This window comes from Panthera uncia (genome assembly GCF_023721935.1).
Source record: "Panthera uncia isolate 11264 chromosome C1 unlocalized genomic scaffold, Puncia_PCG_1.0 HiC_scaffold_4, whole genome shotgun sequence".
Taxonomy (NCBI): Eukaryota; Metazoa; Chordata; class Mammalia; order Carnivora; family Felidae; genus Panthera; species Panthera uncia.
Window position 1 is genome coordinate 2,563,241 of NW_026057585.1, and position 27,016 is coordinate 2,590,256.

Consider the following 27,016-nt stretch of genomic DNA (forward strand, 5'->3'; position numbering starts at 1 on the left):
CGCGTCGCCGGCGCCGGACACACTGAATCGACGCCGCCGTCGGGGGGCTCATCCGCAGGCCGCACGCAAGGGTGCGGGGCGCGGCAGACGGAGAGAGAGGGCGCAGAACGCCGAGGGGGCCCGGCCTTGCCCCTGACCCTGGAGGCCGGGCCCGGAAGAGGCTAGTTTGACGGGCAGAGCCCAGAAAGTCTCAACGGCGGCCCAGCCCCGGGTCCCGAGGGTAAAGGCCCCAAACCCCGAAGTCCTAGTGGAGCGGGGGTCGCGAGTGGCGTCATTCTTCCCGCCTGTGTCGGGAGAGTCGTTTGCCCGAATCAGCAAGCCGGTTGTGTGGCTCCGAGACGGCAATTAACAAAAGCAGCAGCAGGATTTTCGGACAAAGCGGGCGTGTGGCGTGAGGGGAAGGCCGGCGTCGAAGAGCACTCTGTGTGGGCCCTGAGCGTGCAGAGCAGCAGCTGAAGTAGGTGGAAAGTGCAGGCGCGGCGGGCTGGGAGGTGGGGTGGGAGGGACCCGAGTCCAGTCTAGGGGCACGGAGCCTGCCTCGAAAGCCGTCTCAGTCCGCGCCACTTCCGTTGCTGCGTCCCTTGTCTTTCGGAATCATTTGGGGGATGTTAGGGACCCCAGGGTCTAAGGCGGGGCGCCTCCCCTAGGCAACCTCGTCCACTCTTTGCTGAGGAAAAGAGTCGATTAAAACTGGCTTAAACAAACCAGATGACTCCAAGAGCCTTCCTTTTCCAGAGTCTCCTCCAAAGCTCCAGAGCCAGTGATAGTCATGGCCTTCCCCCAAGTGCTGCTAATACGTAAGCATTAAAAATGAGCCACGTACCAAAAGTCTTACTTAGATGGGGCACCTGGGTGGCTCAGCCGGTTCAGCGTGGGAGTCTTGATTGTGACTTGGGTCCTAATCTCAGGGTTCACCGGATCGAGTTCCCCTGGTGGTCTCTGTGCTGGCCTTGCGGAGCCTGCTTGGGATTCTCTTTCTCCCGCTTTCTGTGCCCGTCCCTTGCATTTGTGCGCGCTCTCTCTAAAATAGTAAATAAACATTGGAAAAAAAGGTCTTGCTTGGGGGAGTGTAAAATAAACATGATTTTCTTGTACAGGCTGCTCTCCACTTGGGGCTCATTCTTGTCCTTAATTTTGCCAGTACCACCGAAGTCTAGGGCCTACCCGCACAGAAAAGTCTGAGGCCCCTCTCTGTAGCTTCCCTCATGTCCATGCCAATTCCTCCACACAACCTTTCCTTGGGCTGCTAATGTCTCCCCAGCCACGAGGGTGTCTGCTGGGCCGCACAGCCTCTCTCCTTCCTGGACTTCCCATTTCTTGATAGTCACTCTATAGTGAGACACTGCTCAGTGGTCAGCCCAGCCCAAGATCCAGCATGCTAATCAGTGACCGGATGACACTATATTCCAGATATTTGCCAGCAGAAAAAAAGTAACAATGGCTTTGGTTTCAAGTATTCAAAAGGACCCACCATACTAACCTGTCCTTTCAAAGACAGAGCTCTAAAAAATCCCTTGTTTAGACCTCAGTGTGTTTTGCTCTGGAATTAACCTAAGGGGGTATAGTTGCCCTTTTTTCTTTTTAGCATTGCCTCCTGAGACCCTCAACCCTGTAATAACTTGTGCTGCTAGTGCAATAGATAATCCAACAGAGAGAACACTGGGCACATAAAAGTGCAAGGAAAACCCTCCTTTGACTGGGAATGGAACCCAGACCTCCCGCATAGAAGGCCAGAATTCTACTAGTGAACCACTGATGCTTGTTTCTCAATTGCTGGAGTAGGTCTAATCAGAAAGAGTGTCTGGAAGGACTTTGAAAAAGCAATTCTAAAATAGCTTTACACAGCAGTTCTCTCTGGAAAACAGAGGTAGCATATAGAAAATACCTGTAGCAAAGGCTGTCCCAGGGTATTTCTGTAAGGCAGCACTGTAAAGTAAAGTAATGGCACTCAAATCAAAATATCTGATTTGAAAGAGCCTAATTCTGGGGGTAGGGAGGAAATCTCTTTCCAAGTAGATTAATAGACTTCTAGAAAAGCATCAGAAAATAGGTCACCTGGTTGGCTCAGTTGGTGGAGCATGCGATTCTTGGTCTTGGGATTGTGAGTTTGAGCTCCATGTTGGGTGTAGAGATTACTTAAAAATAAAATCTTAAAAAAAAATCAGCTCTTGTGTCTGGTCCTTAAGCTAATGTAGACCTAGGGAAAGTTAATTCCCTCCCTGCCTAAAGCTATCTCTTTGCCTTCTCATTGCTGAGTACTTCCCAAACCCTTTCCTCCCATTTTTTCACCAGTTCTTCACCCAGTGAAGGTTCAGGAGGCTGGATCTTTGGGTATGTGCTGAGTTACTGAGGAAAATCTGGGTGGTAACTGAGTTCCTCACCTCTGAAGCTTCTTTTGAGTGTCTAGAGAAGACCAAGGATCAAACAGCCCTGCTTTTAAACTGTGAAGTTTTGCAGAGACCTATACAGGATGAATAAAAGTGAAAATTCCAAGATTTCTTTCCTTCATGACGCCATCTTGGCCAGAGAAGGTGGCCAGGGAAAAACAATTTGATGTTTCCTGTAGACGCTAAAATATTGTTTCTTCAACCAGTTTAAAAACTTTCCCCTCCCCTCTGTCTTTAAGAGTCATATTTTCACTTTTTTGCTTACAATTAGCCTGGTACAGATTGTACTGTTCTTAATATGTAGTCCTTTTCTTTTTTTTTTTTTTTTTTTTTTAAATTTTTTTTTTTCAACGTTTTTTATTTATTTTTGGGACAGAGAGAGACAGAGCATGAACGGGGGAGGGGCAGAGAGAGAGGGAGACACAGAATCGGAAACAGGCTCCAGGCTCCGAGCCATCAGCCCAGAGCCTGACGCGGGGCTCGAACTCACGGACCGCGAGATCGTGACCTGGCTGAAGTCGGACGCTTAACCGACTGCGCCACCCAGGCGCCCCTATGTAGTCCTTTTCTGTCTAACACACTGCTGTAGCTGAAATTTACTTTTACACCCACTTTGAGGGGATTTGGATCCATTATAATTGGTTGTATTTAGTGTTGGTTGGAGATTGCTGAGAGTTGTTTTCACTTCCACTACCTCTGTGTGATTTTTGTCCTTAATAATTTCTCCTTGCCTATTTTAACTGGTCTGTTTCGAAAGAATTTTGTTTTCCTATTGCATTTTTTGAAATTTCATGTCACTGATTAGTTTATGGATTTCATAGATCCCGGGTACAGAGGATAAAGCTAACTTTGTTCCTTAATTCAGGACACTTGATGGTGGGTGCCCTGAGCAATGAATGCCCTTTCCTCCTTGTTGTCTTTCATTATTTTCTTGGTTCATCCCACTCCCATCCCCCCACCCCACCCCTGGGAGCACATACTCTAAGGAGTTTAGTATATGTCCTTTAATTCTAACTTCTCTTTGCATATTTAAATGTGTGTGTCTTTAAAAAAATATGTGGTCCTCCCTTTAGCGGGGATTGGCTTAGAACCACTTTAAATGTGGATTGGCTCATTCAAAATCCATTTCACCTTCCTTCTAGTTGAAGAGTTTAGAAAACTAAAAATCATACTTCTCAGACTTATTTGCAGGCTGGGTTCTGGGTAGAAATTATGTTCTACCGATTAGATCCACTCATGTGTTTTTGGCAAAAGTGAGGAGAGGCAATCTTCCTATTGCTGTTGCTGATGGCAAGCAAGGTTATGGAACCATGACTCTTTAGAGATACTCGTGGCTGGCAGCCTTATTCTCATGGCTAGTCACCGATTTAATTTTTTTTTTTTTAACGTTTATTTTTGAGACAGAGACACAGCGTGAACGGGGCAGGGGCAGAGAGAGAGGGAACACAGAATCGGAAGCAGGCTCCAGGCTCTGAGCCATCAGCCCAGAGCCCGACGCGGGGCTCGAACTCGCGGACCGCGAGATCGTGACCTGAGCCGAGGTCGGGCGCTTAACCAACTGAGCCACCCAGGCACCCCGGCTAGTCACCAATTTAGAGTGTGTGTGAGGCAGTGGTATTGGCAGCAGTCAAAACTTCCTGACTCCTAGGCAGCAGGTAGGAAAGGCATTGAATTTCATGTACCAGTGCTTCCACCTGTGTTCTACTTTGCCAGCCCTTCCAAGGTGAAATCAATAGTTTTCTAAACTGAGCTCTAACTGATTCAATAAGATTATTCCATAAATATTTTTTCTATTTCCTAATTCTTCCTATTATTACTGTTTTCAATATTTAGTTCATCATATCCATCTGCCGCATAGAATACTGTGGCATGTCTCTACCATGTTTATTATCTATTCCCACATTTACAGGCATCTGGTTTGTTCCCACCTCCTGAACACTACCAGCTAAAAAGATCTTTCCTATTCATGTCTCATCATGGAATCAGGAAACACTTTCTCTATGGTATACACACAAGGGTAGGATGGCTGGAGAACACTTACATGTGTTCCAAATGGTGACGCTAGTTTACTTCCCAAGTATAGAAAAATATACAGCAACACATATGGTGGCTGAAGACCAAGTTTGTGCTTTGTCTGAGTCTTACTCCTTGAAGATAAATTCCCAAAAGTTTGCACCACCCTAACATGTTGGTTCCCAATCATCAAGGTCCTGAAGGCATCTGGACCACACTGATCAAAGGAGTTAATCAACCAAGAGCAGTCCTCTCTCCCTTGGCCATTAGGACCATACTGACCCTGAGAGGTGATGGGAGAAGATTTGCAGGGCCCAACCTCCAGGGACAGGGTTCAGTTGAGGCAGTGGGCACTATACTTGTGTTAGCTTTGAAACATGGGTTCATAATGAAAGAACCAAGCAGCCTCTGCCTGTGCTCAGAAATTAGGAAGTAACAACTCTGGTGTGCCTGACCTTCTGGCTTCTGAATTAATTCAAATCTGTTCTGTAGCAGCTGGAATAAAGACCACTAAAGATTCCTCTGAGGAAGTTCCTGGAGGAAATGTCATAGAACTTGGTCTTAGAGGAATTCTTAGTAGTCATGTCTCCAAGGTGCCATTGGAGCATGGAGACCTTTGTTCAGGGGCAATTTTGGATTGCAGACGTCAGCTGGGAATTTCTAGCCTCTTTCAGTGTAGTTCTCTTCCAATTGGTTCTTTACAGACCAACCTCCAAAAACAGAAGGGCTCTCAGTGTAGTTGGGAGCTATGGGGTCACTGAATCTTGAACCTGAACTATTGGGAATGTTATGAACTATGCAAGCAACCTTGAATTCAGACCATTGATAGTCCAGTGGCAGTAGTTGTCGCTTCATGTACCCAGGTTTGATTCCTGGCCAATGTGTGTGTTTGCTGTTGACCCTAACACAGTTCATTTGCTGCCCTTGCAGAGCATCTGTGGGACTCTTTGTGCATGCAAGATTAGAACGGTAATCCTTTTTACTACCTCTGCTGGACTGTTTATTTTACTAAACAGGACTGTTTACTAGTAAACAGGACTGTTTACTAGATTTGTAAATCTAGTCTACGCAGAGATCTAGCATCTAGAAGCTGTCAAACAACAACAAAAAGGGAACCTGGCAATTATTTTGGAATAAAAGATAGTCAAGAGTTTGTCTGAACCATAGGTTGACAGCTTTGGGGGCCAAACTGTGATTCTGGAAGGATTAGAGCTTGGCCTGAAGTATAACAACCACTCCTCCAGGTTGTATCTTCCAAGATGGGAAGTTAAGTTCTGGTGTGTTTCTGTAGTGTAAAACATTTAGAAATAATATCCTTGCCACATTTGCCTACAACTCCAAGTGATCTAGAGAAAGTATCATCATTTAACTTTGATTTGCATGCTGGGCCTCCGGCTGGCCACCTGGTAGCTTCTCACTATGCAGTAGGGATGCAGTAACTGAACCTCCAGGAAGGAGAGTAGCTCTGGGGTGGGCCAGATACCCCAATAATACTAAAGACATTACAGGTCCAGGGAAGGGCAAGGCTTTTAGGCAGTAATCCATATATTGCTGACAGGAAGCTGTGAGGAGTGTGCTTGCGCCTTGTAGGCGGGTGAAAATCAGAGTCTAAATCAGGAGCCTGTGGCTTACAATAAAGCCAGCTGCCCTGTGCTCAGCCCCCTCAGTGGTGCCATTTGGCTCCAGAGAGCCATAGCACATGCAAAAAAGGAGAAAAGGCTGAATGAAGCACTGGCAGTTATTCCTAAATCTAGACAGATATAGTAATGTGCAAGTACAAAGCAGAAAAGAAGGATGCATGGAGACAGAGTCTGTCTGACTCTGTATAGCACATACTATAAATGTATTTTTAAAAATTATCAACTTGGGGGGGGCGCCTGGGTGGCTTAGTCGGTTGAGCATCCGACTTTGGCTCGGGTCATGACCTGGCAGTTCATGGGTTCCAGCCCCGCATCAGACTCTGTGCTCACAGCTCAGAGCCTGGAGCCTGCTTCAGATTCTGTGTGTGTCTCTCTCTCTGCCCCTCCTCTGCTTGCACTCTGTCTCTCTCTCTCTCAAAAATAAATAAGCATTAAAAACAATTTTTTTAAAATCATCAGCTTATGTTTGTAGGTAGCATTAATTATGAAGCTGTAGGACTGAGGATTTGGTTTCTGTGCCTGTGGCCCCTTCCATCTTCAAAGGCAGCAATGAAGAGTTTCTCCCTCATTGAATCCCTGACAAGCTTTGAATCTCTCTGACCCAGACACAGATTTAAAGAGTTCATGTAATTATGTCAGTCCACCTGGATAAGAACCCCCAATTAAGGACAACTTAATTACATCTGCAAAATCTCTTTTGCCATATAACATAGCATAATTATGCAAATAGCAATCATAAGAAAGTTGGAATGACTAGTACCAGACAAAAAAGACAGGAGACTTTAAAACAAAAAATGCTAGGAGAGATAAAGAGTGACATTTTATAATGATATAGAGCCTAATCCATCAGGAAGTTATACTACTAATAAAAACATTTGCATCTAACAGAGTCCCAAAGTACAGGAAGCAAAAACTGACAGAATCAAGGGAGAAATAGGCAATTGAACAGTCATAGTTGGAGACCTCAATACCACACTTTCAATAATGGGTAGAAGATCCAGGCAGAAGACCAACAAGGAAATAGAAGATTTAAATAACATGACCTAACCGCCATCTATACAACACTCTACCCAATAAGTGCAGAATAATACAATTTCTCTCAACTGCACTTTGAACAGTCTCCAGGATCGACATGCACTAAGTCATAAGAGAAGCCTCAATACATTTAAAAGGACTGAAGTCACTTAATTTGAGACATCTCACAAACCAATACTATCACATAGCCTAGTTGCAAGTGGGCAAGTGGGATGGGTAGTCTGTCTGGTCTTCTTTCACTTGGTCATGAGTGTTCAGTGACACAGATGGAGGTGGCCATGGTCACGCATGTGTGGGCCACTAGCCTGGAAAAGCAAAGTAGCTAAAGGGAAGAGACAGATACTCCAGAGAAGTTTCTCTAGTGTCAGGCTCACAAAACCAGGAAGAAAATGATCTGTAGGAAGTAAGGTGTCAAAGGATCACTTTCTCTCTTACCTGTGTGGCTCTTTAAAACCTTGGCCTCAGGGTGCCTGGGTGGCTCAGTCGGTTGAGCATAGGACTTCGGCTCAGGTCATGATCTCTCAGTCTGTGAGTTCGAGCCCCATGTCGGGCTCTGTGCTGGAGTCTGTTTTGGATTTTGTGTCTCCCTCTCTCTCTGACCCTCCCCCGTTCATTCTCTCTCTCTGTCTCAAAAATAAATAAATGTTAATAAATAAATAAATAAATAAAAATAAAACCTTAGCCTCTGTGTCACTAAATCTCATTGTACAGGAATGATGTGGACCACCAGTAACCACCATTGACCTATCACCTTGATTTTTACCGTGCTCTGAGAATACAACCGCAAGTCGACAGATATGGGTCAACACAAACTATCAATCAGTGTTCTACAAAAACAGCTCTGGACATGAAGAATAACATCAGTTTATAAGTCAGCCCAAGGTGGCCACAACATGCATTCAAAGACATATACAAAAACTCTTTCAGTAACTTTGACAAGTGGGAAAGATACCCTGTGGAGCTAGAATGAAATTCATAAGTGACAATCCCAAAATACATACATAGAGTGGTTCCTGGGTGGCTCAGTTGTCTGACTCTTGGTTTCAGCTCAGGTCATGATCTTATGGTTTGTGAGTTCAAGCCCCTCAAGGGGCTCTGTGCTGAAAGCACAGAGCCTGCTTGGGATTCTGTCTCCCTGTTTTTCTGCCCCTCCCCTGCTTGCTCCCTATTTCTCTCTCTCTCAAAAATAAATAAATAATTTTTTAAAACCCAACAAAATAGGTATATAAAGATTATGACACAAAGCAATCCATACATACAGGAAGAGGGTGGGGCTAGGAAGAAGGATGTCAAACTTGACTTCAAGTTTAATGCAAAGCCAATAAGCTTCCTCAGTGAGAGAAAAGAAGCAAACATAAGCCTGTGGCAAGAAGAAAATTGAGATACAGGATAGAAATCCTTATAAATTAATTATCCACACATTGAGTTATACTCAGAAATTTTTCCTATAATATTAAACCAGTGTGGAATAAAACTAGAGAAGCAAAAAGAACACCAAGACTATCTAAAAGTTTTAAATTTTTCATGAAGGAAAAGTGAAGTGACTTCAGGACAGTCCTTAAGATAATGAAAGATTTTGGGAAAATATTGATTCCTTCATATTTTCTGTGCACTTACAAGAATAAACAATGAAAAATATCCTTAAATTTTAGAAAGAGGTAAGTCTGTGGTATCAGTACATGGCCACACAAATACTGAAAATGGCTGCTGGGGATGGGGTGGTCCCCACTGGTGGTGACCTTCAGAACAGACCAGGTGATCTTATATATCAGTATGGCCTCAGCAATTGGAAGACTGGGGCTTCTAAGATTCCATGACACTCCCTACTTTCCAGTTCTGTTATTGTGACTCCAGACAGTTGCCCGGCAGGCTGGATGCTTCCTCTGGCACTCTTATCAGAGCCTAAGCTGCGCATGGTAGCCTTGGCTCTGAGCTCTGCTATCTTATGCCTTATTTTTGTGGTTGAGAATTCTTAAGAGTTGTGGAATGCTGACAGAGTTTAGCCCCAAAGTAAGTATGAATTACATCTGCATACTTTAGCGTGTTTAAGTCCATTTTTTCCCCTTAATGAAACTTTGAGGTATAATTTACATACTATAAAACTCACCTATTAGAGTTGTACAGTACAATGATTTCTAAGAAAATTTTTAAAGTTTATTTATTTTGAGAAGAAGGGGCAGAGAGAGAAGGAGAGAGAGAATCCCAAGCAGGCTCTGCACTGCAGGGCTTGAACTCACAAACTGTGAGATCATGACCGGAGCTAAAACTAAGAGTTGGATGCTTAACCAACTGAGCCACCGAGGTCTGTGTGTAGTAATTTACCAGCAGTGCAACTGTCACCATAACCTATTCACTTGTTTATGATTATTTGTTTGGGCTTCTCCTTCCTAGGTTCTGGCTCTACTTCTGCCACAGCTGCAGCATGGCAGAATCTCTCACCACTTTCTCTGATCCAAGGACAGAAATGAGCATCCTGGAAACCAACCAGTACTTGCTCTCCCAGCTGGCAAAAACCAAACAGAGCTTCCGAGACCTCACAGAGAAATTCCTCACATCCAAGGCTACTGCTTACTCCCTGGCCAACCAGCTGCAGAAATACAGTAAGCCCAGTGTGGTCACAGTCACCAGAGTGACTGCCCATCTTCCCTCAGAAACTAAACACTCCCCAAACTTTATTCTTCTCTCTCCATCAAAATAAATCTCATCCTGACTATACCCCTGGAAAAGTAGAAGTGGATATGTTACTCTCAATTTGCAGAAGATGGAAACACTGAGGCACAAAGGAATGACGTTTATAGTGAGAGGGTAGGAAGGCATAGAGGCTAAACTGTGGGTTCAGGCATTAAACTGTCTTTTCTCTCTCAGGAACATGTATCAGACTCTATAAACATATAGTAACACTGTTGGCTTAAATATCTCAGGATTCAGTTCCAACTTTTTCTAAGTACCCGTTTGCAAAGCACTGTGCTAGCCATACTAGCATAATAGTGTAATAGCCTACCCTCCCTGCCTTATGGGAGCTTAAAGCTGTTTCCCACTCAACCAGATACCTGGAGATGAGAACATCAATAGCAAACACCGAGGGAAGTCCTGATGCCTGGAGCCAGATTCTTTTCCCATATAAGTTCCAGGAAGCCGCCCCTTACACTCTGTGAGATTGAACGTATTTCCAGGAAAATCAGAGACTCTATAACACCTTTTTGATCTCTCCCTTGAATATGAACTTTGCAGACAGCAAGCTGGTCCAGGATCTGGGCTTTGAGATGCAGGGCCAAAATGAGAACGAGGTTAAGTGGGTGAGGCCTCCAGTCCAGCAGACCAGGTCTGTGTAGGAGCTGGCCCTTCCCTCTCCATGCTCAGCTTTCACATTTGGAAATCCTTGGACAGTCTCACACGTGTTTGTCCTGGGGGGTGGGGGGGTAGCAGTGGGAAGCTGTAGTGACTGAAGGAAACATGATGGAGTGAGGACACATGAGAGACAGGAACAGTAGAGGAGGATGCTTGCTGACATTGAAGTTGAGTTTGCTTTCAAATTCCTACAATTTTTCAGTAAATCAGTAGAGGATGAAATGTGCTTATCCAACTTACATGGAGAAAAAATTTTAAAAAAGCCTACTTATTAAGAAAAAGATGAGCTTTGGGGTGTGGAAGTATAAAGGGCTTTTTTTCTACATTGCTTATTATAAAATCACAATTGTAGAACAAATATTTTGGAGCTAGTAAAGAGATCTTGCCCTAGATCTTAGTGTAAAGATAATACAGTACAGTGATTATGAGCATGTACCCTGGGGCCAGACTTCTGGGTCCAAATCGAAGTTATCCTTTTTGTGCCTCAGTTTCCTCACCTGTGATGGTAGTAAGAATATTTGCCTTTGCAGTTAGTTGTGATGATTACATGATAATTCTCAAAAACCTAGGACAGTGCAATGGCAAGCACCGTGTATTCTCTCTCTCTAACCTAACACAACACCTGTTCGCATTTGAACATACGTCTTTCAGATTTTTTCCCCTCCATATACATTTTACACCCTTGTATCCAGATAAACTTTTAAATTTTTGAACTATTGAGGGGGTTATTGAAACTCTCAACGTGGGAGAACCATCAGTCCGACAATCTTCGGAGACATCCTAAATGCAGGAAATCACTACTTCACGCCCCAGGTTAATGGTTTATTTCAGAGGCTACCAAGCTTGGTAAAGTGGCCCAAGATTTGGAGTCAGACCTCAGGGGATGTGAATTCCTCAGGGATTGTCTCATTCCAGTTGAATCCAGTTGAGCAAGTTACCTGCCCATGAGCTTCTCTTTCCCCATGTCTAAGATGGGGAGCAATCAAGTGCCATGTAGCCTGGGAGATTGAGGAATGAAATGTGGAAATCCCAGCAGAGAGCCTGGTAATGGGGTTACATTTGTCCTTGGGGTGGACCCTGCCTCCTCGTGTGAAGGCAGTGACTAGAGCAGCGTGTCCAGCTTTCCACTGAGGCAGTTGTGTCTGTTTTTTTCAGAGAGTGAAGAGCACAAAGCCCTCATTGAATCCGTGCTGGAGGAGGGAGCGCGGTTTGAGGGAGAGCTGGCAGAGAAGAGGAGCCCAGCTGCAAGGCTGGGGTAAGGAGGTGCCTGTGCGGGAGGGTGTGAATTACGGTCTTAAGTGGGCCTTGTGGGCTGCTAGTATAGAGAGCGCATGTGCAAGGAGAAGGGCAGGAGAGTACCTGGCAGGCACAGAACCAGACAAAGACAACCGGTGGGGTTGTGGGAATGGGTGGGAGAACAGTCCGGTCTCTGGGGTTCTCTCTTAAATAGCATAAGAATAAAATGGAGACAGATGCCTGGGATGGAATACCAGCAATGTGGCTTCCAGCTGGGTGGCCTTGCGCAAATTCACTCAGCTTTCCTGCATTTCAGTTACCTCAGCTACCTCACCTGCAAAATAAAAATACCAACAGTATCTACCTCAGAGGGTTATGAAGATGAGACACATGATTACAGGTTAAAACCATCTCCTATGCATATGAAGCTCTCAACAAATATTTTCTGTAATCATTATACTTTTATTTTTTACGGGAGTGGTAGTTGTCATTAATGGACTAACATTTTCTACCATAAGAGAGATTTTCCCAAGTTTTCCAAAGTGCCTTTTTCATGATAAAAATGTTTCTCCTTCTCAACTTTGATTTTTTTTCTAAGTACCATACTATGTGGAGTACTAACTGGTAGGGCTGTTGGGCAGATAGATAATCAAGCAGTCTGGGAAAATGGATTATTAATGTGCTGAGGACTAGCCTTGTCCATCCTCAGATTGTTTCAAATATAGGGGAGATTGTGGGATTCCAGATGTCTTTTAACCCTTTGTTGAAAGGGAATCTGAGAAGCTCAGATGTATAAAACTTCCTAAAGCAGAGATACTTGATTGAAGAAGGCATAGGTCTGGAGCCTCTGTTGCTCCCTAGTCTATGCCTTCACCAACTCTGACACTTTTTAAGAGCTCTATGGAATAGAATTTGAAAGACAATCTGTAGAATATAATTTAGTAGACAGCAGGGAGGAGATTCAGGCATCAGATGAGGTAGACCTAAATATCTAGTCCAGCTTTAGGATTATGTGGTTCTAAGTATTAACCGAATGCCTACTTGTGTGTGTACACTCTGTTGGGTACTGTAAGTTGGGTACTACATGGCACTGTCTCTAGCCTCGCAGAGCTCACACTTTTAGATTGGAATCTGTGCATAATATTTGTATAATTAGAAAATGGTGAAAACCCACTTAGAGTGATGTAATTGTTACTCAGAACTTTATTTACTCTTAAGTGCCTCCTTACTGATTATTACTTCTTTTCACGTCACTCAAAAGAATGTTATCCTTCTTGACCTTTACATTGATTTTCCTTTTCATCCTTTGAATTAACACCACACGTACCCATCCAACACTTCCGTATCTGGTTTGTGCATGTGTGCGTGCAACTTTCTGTATAATGCTAGGTAGTATATATTCCATGGAAATGGATGTGGGCTGAATTGAGGAACTAAAGGGGCATCTTTTCAAAACAGAGCTAATAAAACAACTGTTGCGGCCGGCGCGACAAACACCGAGGTCAGGGTCCTGAGGGTAGGGGAATGCAAGAAGAAAAGAGAGAAGAGAAAGTTTGGGAACAGGAGGGTCCCCTGGGCTGATGGCCCAAGTGACGGCTTTATTGTTGCTGTACACAATCTTTTATAACCAGACTCTTATGGGTTAGGTCATTCTAAGAATAAACAGGTTTCACATAATTGCTGCCCACCAAAACATTTAGTTCTGTGTTTCTTGTGCATTTTCTAGACAGGTCACAAGACCTTGTTGATAAGATTGCTAGCAAAACACAATTCCCATGTTTGTTTCTATCTGACTCGGGGTAGAAAAAGGGAGGTAGCATTACTGCCAACACCTGCAGACCACAGGCTTTAGGAATTAACTTTCTCAGCCTTGACAAAGCTTTCGTATGCCCTTGAAAGTGGGGGAATGGGAGGGGGAACCACCAGGTTGGCTTGCGTCAACAGGGAACGTTGCTCGACCCGGTCTCAGCCTGGCGCCGGGGCCCGGCCTCCCACATGAATGGGAGGGGGGACCACCGGGTTGGCTTGAGTTAACGGGGAACATTGCTCGACCCGGTCTCAGCCTGGCACCGGGCCCGGCCCCCCACAAACAACAAACAAACCCAATGCTGTTTCCTCATTCCCTCTGCCACAGGCAGGCCAAGTCACATGACTTGTATAAGAATTCAAGTTGGGGAATTCCTTAGGGGCATTCTAAGAGATGTCTCTGTTGAAACTCCCACAACCTATCATTCACTACATGCACTGTTATATTTTACTTTTCTTTCCTACCTTAGGAAACATGATACCCTAATTCAGGCTCATGCCCGAGAACTGACCCACTTACGACAGAAGATACAAGAAGGGAAAGGTGTCTGTTATCTTTTCATTCAGCATACGAAGAGCATAGTCAAGTCTTTTGAGGGCCTCCTCAGGAGTGCTGACATTCCCTACTACCAGGGACAGAGATTCTGTGAGCAGCTGGCCCAAGGAAGCCAGCTGGCAGAGAGCCTTGCCAGCAAACTCATCACTGGTAAGTTGGCTTACAGGTTCTGGAGACCCTTAGCTCCTCCCAAGGTCCTAGCCTCACATAAGTCTCCATGCTTCCACGTGACTCTAAGAGTGACATTTTAGCCAGTTGTCCAGCTGTTTTGTGCCCTTCTCAGCCTATTGATAGTGATGCTATTAGGTAGAACTACCTAGGGGGACTCACCTGGGCCCAAGGTGAGCCCCCACAGACATTTCTTTCTTTTAAGGATAATTGATTTACACTGAGTTAGCCCACTGTAGTGTCAGTTCTGTGAGCTTTGAGAAATCCATACAGTGCTGTAAGCACTGCCACGATCAAGATATAGAGCAGTCCCATCACCACTCACAGTTCCTTTGTGCCTCTGTGTAGTCAGCCATTGTGCCCAACCCCAGTTACTGGCAATCACTGGATCTGTTTTCTGTCCCTACAGATTTTCCATCTCCAGAATGTATCAGTAGTTGGTTTCCTTTTTTACTATTAAGTACTGTGCCGTTATACGGACGTACCACTTTTATTTATCCATTCATCCACTGAAGAACATTTGGATTATTTCCAGTCTGGGGCTATTATGAATAATAGCTCTAAAGATTCACCTGCAGGTTTTGGTGTGAAAATATGTGGGGTTTTTTAAATGTTTGTTTCTTTATTTTGAGAGAGAATGAGTGGGGGAGAGGGGCAGAGGGAGAGGTAGGGACAGAGAGAGAGAGAGAGAGAGAGAGAGAGAGAATCCCAAGCACTGAGTGTGGAGCCTCACTTGGGGCTCGATTCCACGACTGTGAGATCATAACCTGAGCAGAAACCAAGAGTTGGACACTTAACCAACTGAGCCACCCAGGAGCCCCTGAAAATATGTTTTCACTCACTTCACTTGGGTAAATATCTAGGAGTAGGATTGCTGGGTCATGTGGTAAATGCACGTTTAACCTAGAAGAAACTGCTACACTGGTTTCCAATGTGGCTATACCATTTCAGATCCCACTGGCAATGTGTAAAAGTTACAGCTGTTCCCCAATATTAACTTTTGATATTTTCAGGTTGTTGTTCTTTTGCTTTTTGTCTTTTTAGCAATTGTAATAAGTGTGGGGAGGGCATAGCATTGTGGTTTAAAACAGATTTTTCTTTTAACGTTTATTCATTTTTCTTGAGAGACAGAGCACAAGTGGGAGTGGGGCAGAGAGAGAGGGAGACACAGAATCTGAAGCAGGCTCCAGGCTCTGAGTTGTCAGCACAGAGCCTGATGTGGGGCTCGAACTCATGAACCATGAGATCATGATCTGAGCCAATGTCAGATGCTTAACCGACCGAGCCACCCAGGCACCCATGCATTGTGGTTTTAATTTGCATTTCCCTGATGACTAATAATTTTGAGGTTCTTTTCATATGCCCGTTGACTCTCCTTGTATCTTTGGTGAACCAAGTGTTCATATTTTGTCATATTAAAATTGATTTGTTTGTTTTATTATTATCAAGTCTTGAGGGTTCTTTGCATTTCTGGATACAAGTACTTTATGAGATATTTAACTTGCAAATATTTTCTCCCAGTTTGTGGCTTATCTTTTCATTCTCCTAACGTATCTTTCAGAAAGCAGAATTTCTTAATTTTATGAAGTACAACTTATGGATCATGCTTTTGTAGTTATATCTAAGAACACTCTACCTAAAAACAAGGTTCTTTGCTTTTCCATGTAAATTTTACAATCAGCTTGCCATTATCTGTAAACAACAACACAATCCTTCTGGGATTTTGAGTCACATTGCTTTCAATCTATGAAAAGTTTGAGAAGAATTGATATTCTTATTAATATTGAGTTTTCTAATGATCATAGTACCTTATCAGGTTGAGGAAGTTCCCTTTCTGTTTTTGTTTCTTTTATTCATATTTGAATGAACAAATGAATCTTTTGTTTTTTATTTTATGATAGTAACTGCTGACAACAGAGGAAAAAAATTATGTCTCCTAATGCAAACATGAGTAGGCATGGTCCAGCCAAGAAATGTTTCCAACTTATTTGAGGAAGTTCCTTTTTATTCCTTATTTTCTGAGTAGATGTTTAATTCAGTCAAATGATTTTTATTCATTAGTGAAATGATAATGTTTTTATTATGTTGAGTACTTTTATAGGGTCCTCTGGACGTTTTGAATATTGTATTGTAAGACCCTGGGTCCTGTTAAAATCTTCTGGAATTGTTTTTTTAGCAGGCAATCAACCCCATTAGGTTCAGACCAAATTCTGCCTCACCTTCTACAGGTAGTATCCAATGTCAAATCAGTGTTCATTGCCTTTGATACGTTGTTTTGGTCAGTCTAGCAAATACATTCCTTAGGTTTCTTCTGGACTAGTTGCTGGTTTGTGTGGTAACTCAGTTTTCTCATCCTTTGCCATGATTCCTTGGGTCTATTCCACACATATTCTGGGGATGAGCCCTGAGACTTTTATCAGCTCATAGACAGTTTTCCAGACTCTCTTCTCTCTGGTATTTCTTCCATACTTTCCAGTTTCCCAGGGTCCCTTTTCCCAGTTCCTCTGTTCAGAAAGAGTGAGTTCTCTCAGAGATTTCTCTTCTCACACTGTTTTGCTTTTCTTTATTTCTTTTCTTTTCTTTCTTTTTTTTTTTTTTTTAAGTTTATTTATTCTGAGAGACAGAGTGCACAAGGGCCGGGGAGGGGCAGAGAGAGAGAGAAAGAGAGAGAGAGAATCCCAAGCAGGCTCTGCACTGTCAGCATGGAGCCTGACCCTGGGGGACAGGGGTAGGGAGGGTGGTCTGGAACCCACGAACCATGAGATCATGCCCTGAGCCAAAGTCAAGAGTCAGAGATGCTTTAACTGACTGAGCCACCCAGGTGCCCCCTCACTGTATTGCAGTTCTGAATGACTGGGGCTACTTTAAGAGCAAGGAGGCAAGAAAATTGAGAAATAGAAAATAAATGGGGGTACTTTTCACACTTTTCAGGCAAGAGATCCCGTTTTCCTAGTTCTTTTGATCAGAGAGCTAGATTCTCTTTTGTGGTTTAAGGTTTAGGCAGTTCTGCAACTGGGCTGGTCTCTAAGCCGGGTCAGGAAAGAAGAAAAAGAAAAAAAGAGAAGTTTCTCTTCATGTTCTCCACTCGCTGACATGCACAGGTGCCTTTGTCCAGTCATTGGGTTGGAAGGGTTAGGAGGTTTCTCCAGAAGTTTTTGCTCCTTAGAGACTGCAGTGAGTTCTTTATGAAAGCCTAATAGGACACACAACCGCAGTTTAGCCATCTGCTATGGGGCAAAAATGAAGGTTACAACTGGAGAAGTCCAGAAGGCAACTGAACAAGTATTCCAAGCACTGGTGAACAGCAGACATTTTAAACTTTTTGCCTTGACTTGGTAGCAGATGCCATGGTGATTATTCACCACACCAGGATACAGTCCTAAGCCTTCTCTGCCAGAGCATTCTACAAAATCCCCTTACAAAGGCTTACTGTCCAGTTTGCTCAAGAAAGCCTGCCAGGCTCCTTCTCTGAAGATACAGTCCTAAGCCTTCTCTGCCAGAGCATTCTAAACAAACGTGTAGAGTATTACGTCCCTGATCATATAGGCCCTAATATTTGTAATGTGTGAAATGGGATCTGCTCAATTTCTGACTAGCTCTTTCTGTTTTTTGGTTCTCAGAAAATCACAATGATAAGAAGGATGAAGATAGACAGGAGCCACTGGCACCCAGGTAACTGAAGAACAAAAGGGCTGATAATAGAATGGTGAAGTGTAGGGAAGATTCCAGAAATAAACGACCAAGAGGCCAAAGTCCCAGATCTGGGGGAAAAAAAACGAAACCGCTAATTGTACCCATTTCATTCATTCATCATATAGTGATGTGTCCTTTTATTTTTTTTTAATTTATTTTTAATGTTTATTTATTTTTGAGAGAGAGAGAGCACAAGCAGGGGAGGGGCAGAGAGAGAGGGAGACACAGAATCCAAAGCAGGCTCCAGACTCTGAGCTGTCAGCACAGAGCCAGACATGAGGCACGGGCTCACACACCGTGAGATCATGACCTGAGCTGAAGTCAGATGCTTAACCAACTGAGCCACTCAGGTGCCCCAATGATGTGCCCTTTTAAACAATGTCTGTTCACGGTAAGTTCTTGTATTGGTTACCATTTCTTAGTAATTCATCAAATTTAGTTAGCTAAAGTCAGTCTGACATAAAGGTAAACTAGCCAGAGATCCCTGGTGTCTGTGTTCTAAAAACGTGTATGGTAAAAAAAAAAAAAAAAAAATCAAACTGAGACATTGGTCTCAGGAGCCAGCATTCAGTGGACGACTTCCTACGATAGTAAACAAAATTTGTCCGCAGCATTTTAAAACCAATATTCTAGGTCTCTGTGTGTCATAAGTGCCTTTTAGAATAGTTGAGTCTACTTCCTCATCCACATGTTATGAGGTCAGTACACTGAGCACCTGCTGCCCCCTTCTGTCCCAGTTCTAGGCTCATGAACCCGTCAGAAGTGGATTGCTATGCTTTCTCTCTCATCCAGATGGCCTCTTTGCTTTCTGTTATGGCTTCCAGGAGCTTCAGACGGGACCAGCTGCGAAGCTGTGGTTCCAGGTTGCCACAGTTTAATCTCCTGTCTTACCTCCCTGCCATCCTCCCCAGGCTCAGCAGGGGGCTCCAGGAGGAAGAAGTGAATGAAGCCCTGGAAGCCTCACTAGATGAACAGTATTTGACTCATTCCAGTCGCCATGACTCTCACCAGCTTCCCCGCAGCAGTTCCTTCCTGCTTGACATGCAGGAAGCCAGCTCTGCTGTGGAAGTCACCAGTGAGTACTTCCATTATAAAGAGAATAAAGGAACACAAGCCTGGAGAATAAAGCTCCAATAGTTTCTACATGCTTACCACCTTGGTCTAGGCTGAGTGAGACCATCTAGCAGGCAGGCCCTAAAGATTAACCTTGAAAAAGCTATCAGGCTGGACGCGCAGCTCGGACCAAGTTTCAAATACAGGTCCTTGGTGGGTCAGGTAATTTGTTGCATTGTTCGTGGTCCGCACCTCATCTCAGTCACTCTGTCCCCCACTGGCATCTGCAAGCTAATGGAGTCTAGGCAAGCCAGATTGGAGAATGGAGAGATGATGGTGGAGAGATATTTAGTAGAGACATTCCTTAGTACCCAAAAGTCTTATATAAGAGGTGGCCACACCTTTCCCAGTACTAGATAAGCCCTACTCTGAAGGCTGATTCCATATTTTACCACCTTATATCAACCTCCTTTATACTTCCCATATCCTTGTATGGGAGGTGGCCCTGTGGAGTTTGCTTAGCACTGGGTCATGCTTTGTTTGAAGGCCTGCAGGCTCCTAAAGGTGGTTCCCAGGTATTTCCTGATGAAAGCGGAAGTTGGCAGAAGAATGGTGCAAGGCAGGGATCTTGCTGAGAGGCCCTTGGCCACCCCATTAGTGATAAGGATTCTCCATCTTCTACCTCATTCCCTGTCCTGGTGGAATGGCTGCAGAAGATGAGATCCAGAACCTGCACCAGCACCTGAGGGAAATTCTTTTCATCAATGCCTGCCTTCAAGAAAAGCTGGAACATCATCTCAGCATTTCTGACCAAGGAGACGGTAGGGGAGTCCCAAGTCTGTCTGCTTCTGGCAATATGTATCTTTCTAAGGACTTGTAATGTGTTGCAGGGCTTCACAGATTTCAAGAACTTGACATGCTTTATACTTCACTTATTCTTACAAATGGCCCAACTAGGGAGAATAGGACAGGTATTAACATTCCTACTTTTTAGATGAGTAAATAGGCTCAGATAGAGGTTTGCCCCAAGACTGAGCTGTCCCTCCATCTTAAGAGTTATCTGACCTCCAAAAGCCTTCTTGTGACTCCTAAGCTGTACACTTTCTGCTGCTCTTCTCCTCTTGTGCAGTCATTCAGTAGAACCCAGGTTGCTGAGCACTCATTCAGCAGAGTGAGGGTCTCTGCTGCTGTCATCCTTACCCCCCTCCCTAATGTCTTGGTTACCCTTCATTGTTCTCAAGGTTGTTCCTCTCCACACATCTTCCTCTTACATTGCACTCACGCAGAGGCCATCATTTCCCAGTCTCTGGCTGGGCCAGAACAGTGACTGGGCCCCTTTCCATATCAAAGGAGCAACTATTTAATGAGAAAAGTCTCCTTCATAATTTCAGCTGTTGGGTGTGATAATACAAATGAATGAGCTGGCATTTGTTCAGGGCCTGGTGAAAATTCTGCCCCATAATGCTGAAGTTCCAACCTTTGAGTCCCCAGAGGTTTCTCCTGGGCTGAGACAGAAGGGGAAAAGGAATTGCAGAAAGCATTATCTTAAGCAAATGTGTGGAACTTGCCTAAACTGCTAATTATTTCCTGCAATAGGATATACTTCTGACTTCTACAGGGAGAGCTTGGACTCCCTTGCCCAGCTGTACAATGAAAACAGAGATATCAGGAAAGAAAGTCTGAGCCTTCTGGCTCACCTGAATCGTATTTCCAGAGGTAAGTGGTCAAAAACCACAAGAGGAGGTCACTCTCAGAGCTTTCTTTTCTCTTGCCTTACCCAGCTATAGAAACAAAAGATGATGGGGAGGCCACAGCTACCCAAAGCCTCTTGACTCATAATTCTCATAGTTTTTCTCGATATGGTGAGGGCTACCTCCTAGGTGCTCCCTCTACAGGTCCCCAGACTCTAGGCTCCAGGAATGAATAGCTCTGGGAAATTCACCTTTCAGGTACAAACCACACCTCACTAATGCAAGGCTTAGAAGAAAAGAACAGTCCTCAGAGGTGAGAAGACATAAGAGAATACTTATTTTGATTGAGTAAAATTTGCCAAAATTAGATAAACTCTGTCTTAGAATGCTGAAAGAGCAAGGAAACAGAATTTAGATTCTAAGTCAGTAGTCTTTGAGGAAGTATGAGGACCAGAAAGGTGCCATAAGCCTAAAAGAGCAAAACCCCAATTTTCAAACTGATGAAAATAAAAGTACTAAAAAATTGAAATAAGTATAGCTTATATTGGTAATAAAAGACAAACTTGTATTTTGTATAAAGAAAATAAAATATTGATACAAAATACAAACTATGTATTGCACTCAAACGATAACATTCCAGTCACCTTATGGTTTCCAACTCTTACCATTGAGGAGAAAAGCAAAACCAAACCAAATTACCTTCAGATTGGCAAAAATATTTACAAACCTGCAAAATACCTTCAGCCTATCCCCTATACACCAGGCTCAATATTTTTTGAGTTTTTGCTGTGTGCAATGCCCACCTCAGTAGATATCCCTGCCAAATCTATTAGGGGCCAGTTTAGGTCACCTAAGATTCCATTTACCTTTTCATGCCTGTGCTGCTTTTTTCGAAGGACTCTTCTGAATAGGATTGTCCTCGGATTACTAGAACCACTTGGCTGATGACTCAGAGAACTGGAAGGACCTGGGAGTTTCTGTCAATCCCACAGCACCCTTGACCCTACCTGTAAATTATTTACCCATGATTGACAGGTCCAGGCATAGGAAAGCCTAGCTACTTGACAGGAGGGGGCCTTTGTGGTGAATTAGCTTTGGAAAAAGGAAATGCAGAGGCGAGGTTTGTAAAGGCCCAGGTAGATAAACAGAAGGAAACTTTTCCCTTGGAAATCCAATTGAGAAAGAGAGAGATTCACCTGAGACCATAAGAAGGAAGATTAAAATCTTTAGGTCCAATGGGAAAGAAGCCATGGTAGGACAGCTAGAGAGAAACAAAGAGAACCATGGGAAATAGGGCAGGTCTCCTAAGTAGCTTTAAATCACGTCATTATAAGAACCTGGTTTTGCCTAACACAAATGCCTAGCTACCATACTAGAGATTCTGATTAAAATGGTTTCATGTGTGTTTGGGATATTAGTTTTCAACAGCTCCTAGGTGATTCAAATATGTGGCTACCAAAGGGAAGGACCGTCAGTCTACCACGGTCACCCAATACAGAAGCATCCCAGATGTACAGTTTCTTAGGAAAGCCGAACACTAGTCATTGATGGGATTTGCATTCCTCTCTCAACAGGCTTGTTTGTATAGCATGGAAAAAAGAGAAAAGAAGAGGTAGATATATAGATTAGACCTATAACCAGTCTATCTAGAGCAGTTTCTCGGATTTTTCTGATCACAAGACACAATAAAAAACAATTCTTTGTGATCCAATGTCATGTTAAAAAAAAAAAAAGCCCTTACTGTATGTAATGGGTCTTATCTAGTATTTTCCTTCCTGATTCTTTAAGTAAAGTCTGTAGTCAAGTCTACAGTGTTGACTTGACAACCTACTAATGGTTACCAGTTGCAATTTGAAAAATTTTGCTTTTGATTAGTCTTTTCATTAAGCAAAATCCTAAAAGAGAGTACTAGGGGGGAATTTTTCCTCTACCTACTTAGGTTTGAATGGTCCAGAGACCTTGAATTAACTAACAATAGATAAACATGAGAAAAGACAAGGTTCATTTACACATGCATGTGGTAATTGCTTAGTAATTAATAATTCCCAGAACACCCAGAGGTAAAAATTTATGTACCAATTTAACAAAGGGCTTCACTGGAAAGGTATGGAAAATTCTATTGAACTTTTTGATTCTCTTGGTAATGGACAGTCTCCATGGCAGCTGAATTCCCAGGAAGCTCCCTTGGAAGTAGGGTTTCATGTGGCACCTGTATTTTTGGTATGTTCTGCTCTAGTCAGATAAAGGAAATTCAGATAAGATTTTGAGGGGTTTTTTTAGGGGTTTTTTTTTGTTTGTTTGTTTTTAGAGAGAGAGGGCGCATGCACGTGCGCGCAAGCAGGGGAGGGGCAGAAAAAGAGGGAGACAAAGGACCTGAAGTGGGCTTTGCAATGACAGCAGAGGGCCTGATGTGGAGCTCTGAATACAGAATACAGAGTGTAGGGGCGTACCTGGGTGGTTCAGTCAGTTGGGCGTCCAATTAGCTCAGGTCACTATCTCACAATTCGTGAGTTTGAGCCCCACGTCTGGCTCTGTGCTGACAGCTTGAAGCCTGGAGCCTGCTTTGGATTCTGTCTGTCTCTCTCAAAAACAAATAACCATTTAAAAAAAATTGGAAAAAAAGAAAATATGGAGTATAAATGGATCAGTCCAAGGTTTAACTTTGCTCTTTATTTGCTAATTTTCCCTTTTCTCTTTCTGATTTCTTTCTTTCTCTCTAATCTCTTTACAAGAATACTTAAATGAAACTTTCTATAAAGCCTTATTCCTGTCCTAAACATGGTACTCAATAGACTGTAGAGCCTGTTACCTTTTTCCAGATTGGAGCCTTTCTTCTCCCTTTTCTTAAATTTAGAGATTTAGTGAAAAGGCTTGAGGCATGGATTTTAGCCTCAGGTCTTTCATTTATAGGTCCTGTGGCTTTAGCTAATACTAATAGCCCCTTGATACTATGGCCAGAGGTAGAAGTTACCTACTAGGAGATAGCACCAGATTCCACAGGTTAGGGGTTTAGTCCTGTGCGACTGCACTCCTCTGCCCCCCACTCCAGATGCTAGTAGCAAATCCAGGTTGTCACCTGTACATCTGACTGACTAGAAATCAGAGTTGACTGAGAACCCCCTCCTAGGGTTTAATTTGCTACAGTGGCTCACAGGACTTAGAGAAATATTTTACTTACTAGATTACTGGTTTATTTTATGTTTTTCAAATTATTTATTTAAGTAATTTCTGTGCTCAGTGTGGGGCTCGAACTCATGAACCCGAGATCAAGAGTTACGTGCTCTACGGACTGAGCCAACCAGGCGCTCTGATTACTGGTTTAAAAGTATTGGGGTTCAATACTTTTTGAGTATTGGGGTTTGGAGTATTGGGGTTCAGAGCCAATGGCCAACAAAGAATTCTTGAGACCTCTCCAGTGCAAAAAGGTGATTTTATTAAAGCACGAGGACAGGACCAGAGGAGCTGCACTGGGACTGTGAAGAGCAACTGGTTATTGCTTGGGAGTTGGGGAAGGTAAAAACAAGGAAAGTTTCCAAAAGGACTTTCATATGTTTTTTTAAATTTTTTTATTTTTTAATGTTTATTTATTTTTGAGAGAGAGACAGAACACGAGTGGGGCAGGGGCAGACAGGGGGAGACACAGAATCCAAAGCAGGCTCCAGGCTCTGAGCAGAGCCTGATGTAGGACTTGAACTCATGAACTGTGAGATCATGACCTGAGCTGAAGTCTGACGCTGAACTGACTGAGCCACCCAGGCACCCCAGAAAGGACTTTCGTGTGCTAAAGAAGACTCACGGGAACTTGGAGGCCTAGCTGTTGTCAAGCTAAGGTTGTTTTCCCTCTAGCAAAGCATTAACATTAAGACAGTAGGGAGTTCCTGGAGGAGTGTCACACTCTGCCAGCCTCAAGTATTTATCAGTGGGCTGCAGGTTATAAGGAAATTTAATTTTATTTACACTTCTTTCTACCTTTGTTTCCCACATCAGATATAACTCAGGAAGCACGTGGCAGGGCTTGGGGAAAGGGTGCAGACCTTCCATGCTATCTCTGGGAGCTTCACTCTCCTAGCACCCCTATGTGTTCACCAGCCTACAAGCTCTCTGAATCCCCATCCTTTTGGGTTTTTAATGGAGGCTTCGTAACATAGGCATGATTGATTAAATCCTTGGCTGTTGATGGTCGAACTCCATCTTTAGCCCCTCTCTCATCCCCAGAGGTCAGGGGGGATGAGACTAAAAGTTTACAACCCTCCTGTCACATGGTCGGTTCCCTTGGTAATCAACCTCCATCCTTCTGGCACTTTCTAAATGTCACGTATTAATATATCAAAAGACTAATTCCAAGCGGTTTAGGAGTTCTGCCAGAAACTGAGACAAAGACCAAATTTACATTTCTTATTATAAACCACAGTATTACAGATGGTGTCTGAGGACCCTGCACATTCTGGGACTCTTCCTTTGGCACCACCCTCCTATTTAAAAAAAAAAAAAAAGACATGTATTTAGGAGCAAGATTTCCATGCAAAATAACCTCTCATTTGTAGAACTGACTGCTTCTGACGGTACATATTTGAAGCAAGGCACATCTTTTGGAAGGTGTGAAAGGTCTTCATTTTTCTCCAGAAGAGTAGAATGGAGAGTAAACTGATCCTGAGGGGGGAGGTGGTATGGATCTGGCTAACCCACTGGCAGCAGCATTGAGTGGGGCTCTCAGCACTATGAGGCGGTGGGGCCTTGTGTTCCACGTCACAGGGCAGTGGTTTATATCGGAACACTTGTCCTAGTTTGTCCTAGAACACTAGTCTGCTAGTACAACTCTTTCCAGACTGTAGTTTCCGACCATGGCTTCTCCACCAACTGCATTCAGGTTCCACATGGCCTCTTTTCTTCCTTAGCTGTCACTTCAGCCTCTGGTGTCAGCAGAACCAATAGAAGATTCTCATTTTAACTTAGCTTTTTTCCCCCCTTCTGTTTCAGGTAAGAACTAGGAGTGGAAATATGAAAAGTTCTTATTTCAACAAAGCTCAGTCATGAACATCATTCCCCCACTGATGAGAAAAACTAAAACAACAAAACAGTGAAAGCCCCAAATCTGAAAGCGAGAGGGCTCCACCTCTAAGAATCAGATTTCTCAGCCACTTTGGGTTTTTACTCCCAACGGATAGTTTCCAGAAATCACAGCCCTTCAGCCTGCAAATTTGATAACTACGTAAGAGACACCAATACCTAGATTCACAGATAATCTCGAGATGCCCTAACCCTCTCCTCTCCCCACCCCCATTCTGTGGACAACTGGAGTCAGCAGCAGCTGGAAGAAAATGTCCAGGATTTGGGTCAAGAGTAAGTCAGAATGACGTTGCAGACTATTCATCAGCTCTTCTGCACACGGCCATTTTCCTTGAAAGATGAAGATTCAGAAATCTCAGAGAATAGAGTTTATTTTATATACATTCTGTTGCCTGTCATTTTTTTTTTAACAAATCAAAATCACAAAACTGTCTCCAGCTAAAAGGAAACTCAGTATGTCCACTATATTTACATCCCAGAGTGATATCAACAAAGTCCAGGTGCATCACTTCATTCCAAAATTAAATGTTATTGAGGGGCGCCTGGCTGGCTCAGTCCAAAGAGTGTGCGATTCTTGATTTTGGGGTCCTGAGTTCGAGCACCCTGTTGGGTGTGTAGAGGTTACTTAAAATATTAAAAATTTAAAGGTTATTGAGTACCTGGTGTTAGGTACAAAAACTACATCGTGTTTCACACTCTGGGAACTGAGATAACTCAGGGAAAAATTCTGCCTTCACAGGCATCTGTAAAGTCTGTAAGTAGAGCAGCAGTCTCACATACCTAATTGTTGGGGACCCAAAGAAACGATGATATAATCTCTGCCAGAGAAGGATCCTGAGAGTTTGCTGTTCACCCTTATATTTCCCGTACAGGTCTAGCAGAAGTTCCATCCTAGAGGTCTCTGTTTAGAATACACAGGGAGAAACAGAGTATCTACATGGAACTGGTAGGTTTCAGATAACTCCACTCTCATTTGGGCTTTTGTTTGTTTTTCCTGAAAAATTCCTTATATTTGAAAATAAGTACCCATTGACTTGTCTTTTGCAAGCAGCTATAAAAGCAGGACATCTTATTCTGAAGCTTTGAAACACATAAAGTAGCCTTAAACTTACTAGATTTCCAGGCTAGAAGGCTGATCTGTGTAAGAAGGACAAACCCTGGGTGGCAGTGTCACAGATCAGGAATTCTACGTTCTCTCTTATCTGGCAAGAGAACGAATGCAGAAATGAAACCGAGAGAGGTAAATGTCTGGGAGGAGACAAGAGCCCCAAACGGGGATTTCCTCTCTGTATTGAGCTCTCAAGATTTTACATGTGGTGAATG

The 27,016-nt window shown here is 43.5% G+C and overlaps 1 protein-coding gene and 1 long non-coding RNA gene across 8 annotated transcripts in view; one reads left to right on the plus strand and one right to left on the minus strand.

Annotated features, from left to right (window-relative positions):
* On the plus strand, nt 1-26,076 carry NBPF12 (NBPF member 12). Of its 6 annotated transcripts, none has more exons than XM_049616430.1 (9): nt 1-457; nt 9,467-9,675; nt 11,579-11,678; nt 13,936-14,171; nt 17,810-17,861; nt 18,794-18,957; nt 19,601-19,756; nt 20,532-20,651; nt 25,925-26,076. In XM_049616430.1, the coding sequence occupies exons 2-9, from the start codon at nt 9,498-9,500 to the stop codon at nt 25,978-25,980; spliced, it is 1,062 nt and encodes a 353-aa protein (XP_049472387.1). In that variant the 5' UTR covers nt 1-457; nt 9,467-9,497; the 3' UTR covers nt 25,981-26,076. The 6 variants fall into 6 exon arrangements, with proteins under 6 accessions (XP_049472387.1, XP_049472386.1, XP_049472391.1 ...); XM_049616429.1 differs by lacking the exon at nt 1-457 and adding an exon at nt 8,922-9,085; XM_049616433.1 differs by lacking the exon at nt 1-457 and adding an exon at nt 8,923-9,085 and having other exon boundaries at nt 19,652-19,756.
* The window catches only part of LOC125912165 (uncharacterized), a 74,561-nt gene that overhangs the window by 17,182 nt on the left and 30,363 nt on the right, over nt 1-27,016 (minus strand). The gene's annotated exons all lie outside the window — the stretch shown is intronic.

Bases quoted from the DNA above. Each gene is read 5' to 3' on its own strand.
- NBPF12 (XM_049616430.1), top strand. From the start codon at position 9,498: ATGGCAGAATCTCTCACCACTTTCTCTGATCCAAGGACAGAAATGAGC. The intron at 11,679-13,935 runs GTAAGGAGGTGC...TTCCTACCTTAG, and splicing joins AGCCCAGCTGCAAGGCTGGG to GAAACATGATACCCTAATTC. The intron at 14,172-17,809 runs GTAAGTTGGCTT...TTTGGTTCTCAG, and splicing joins TGCCAGCAAACTCATCACTG to AAAATCACAATGATAAGAAG.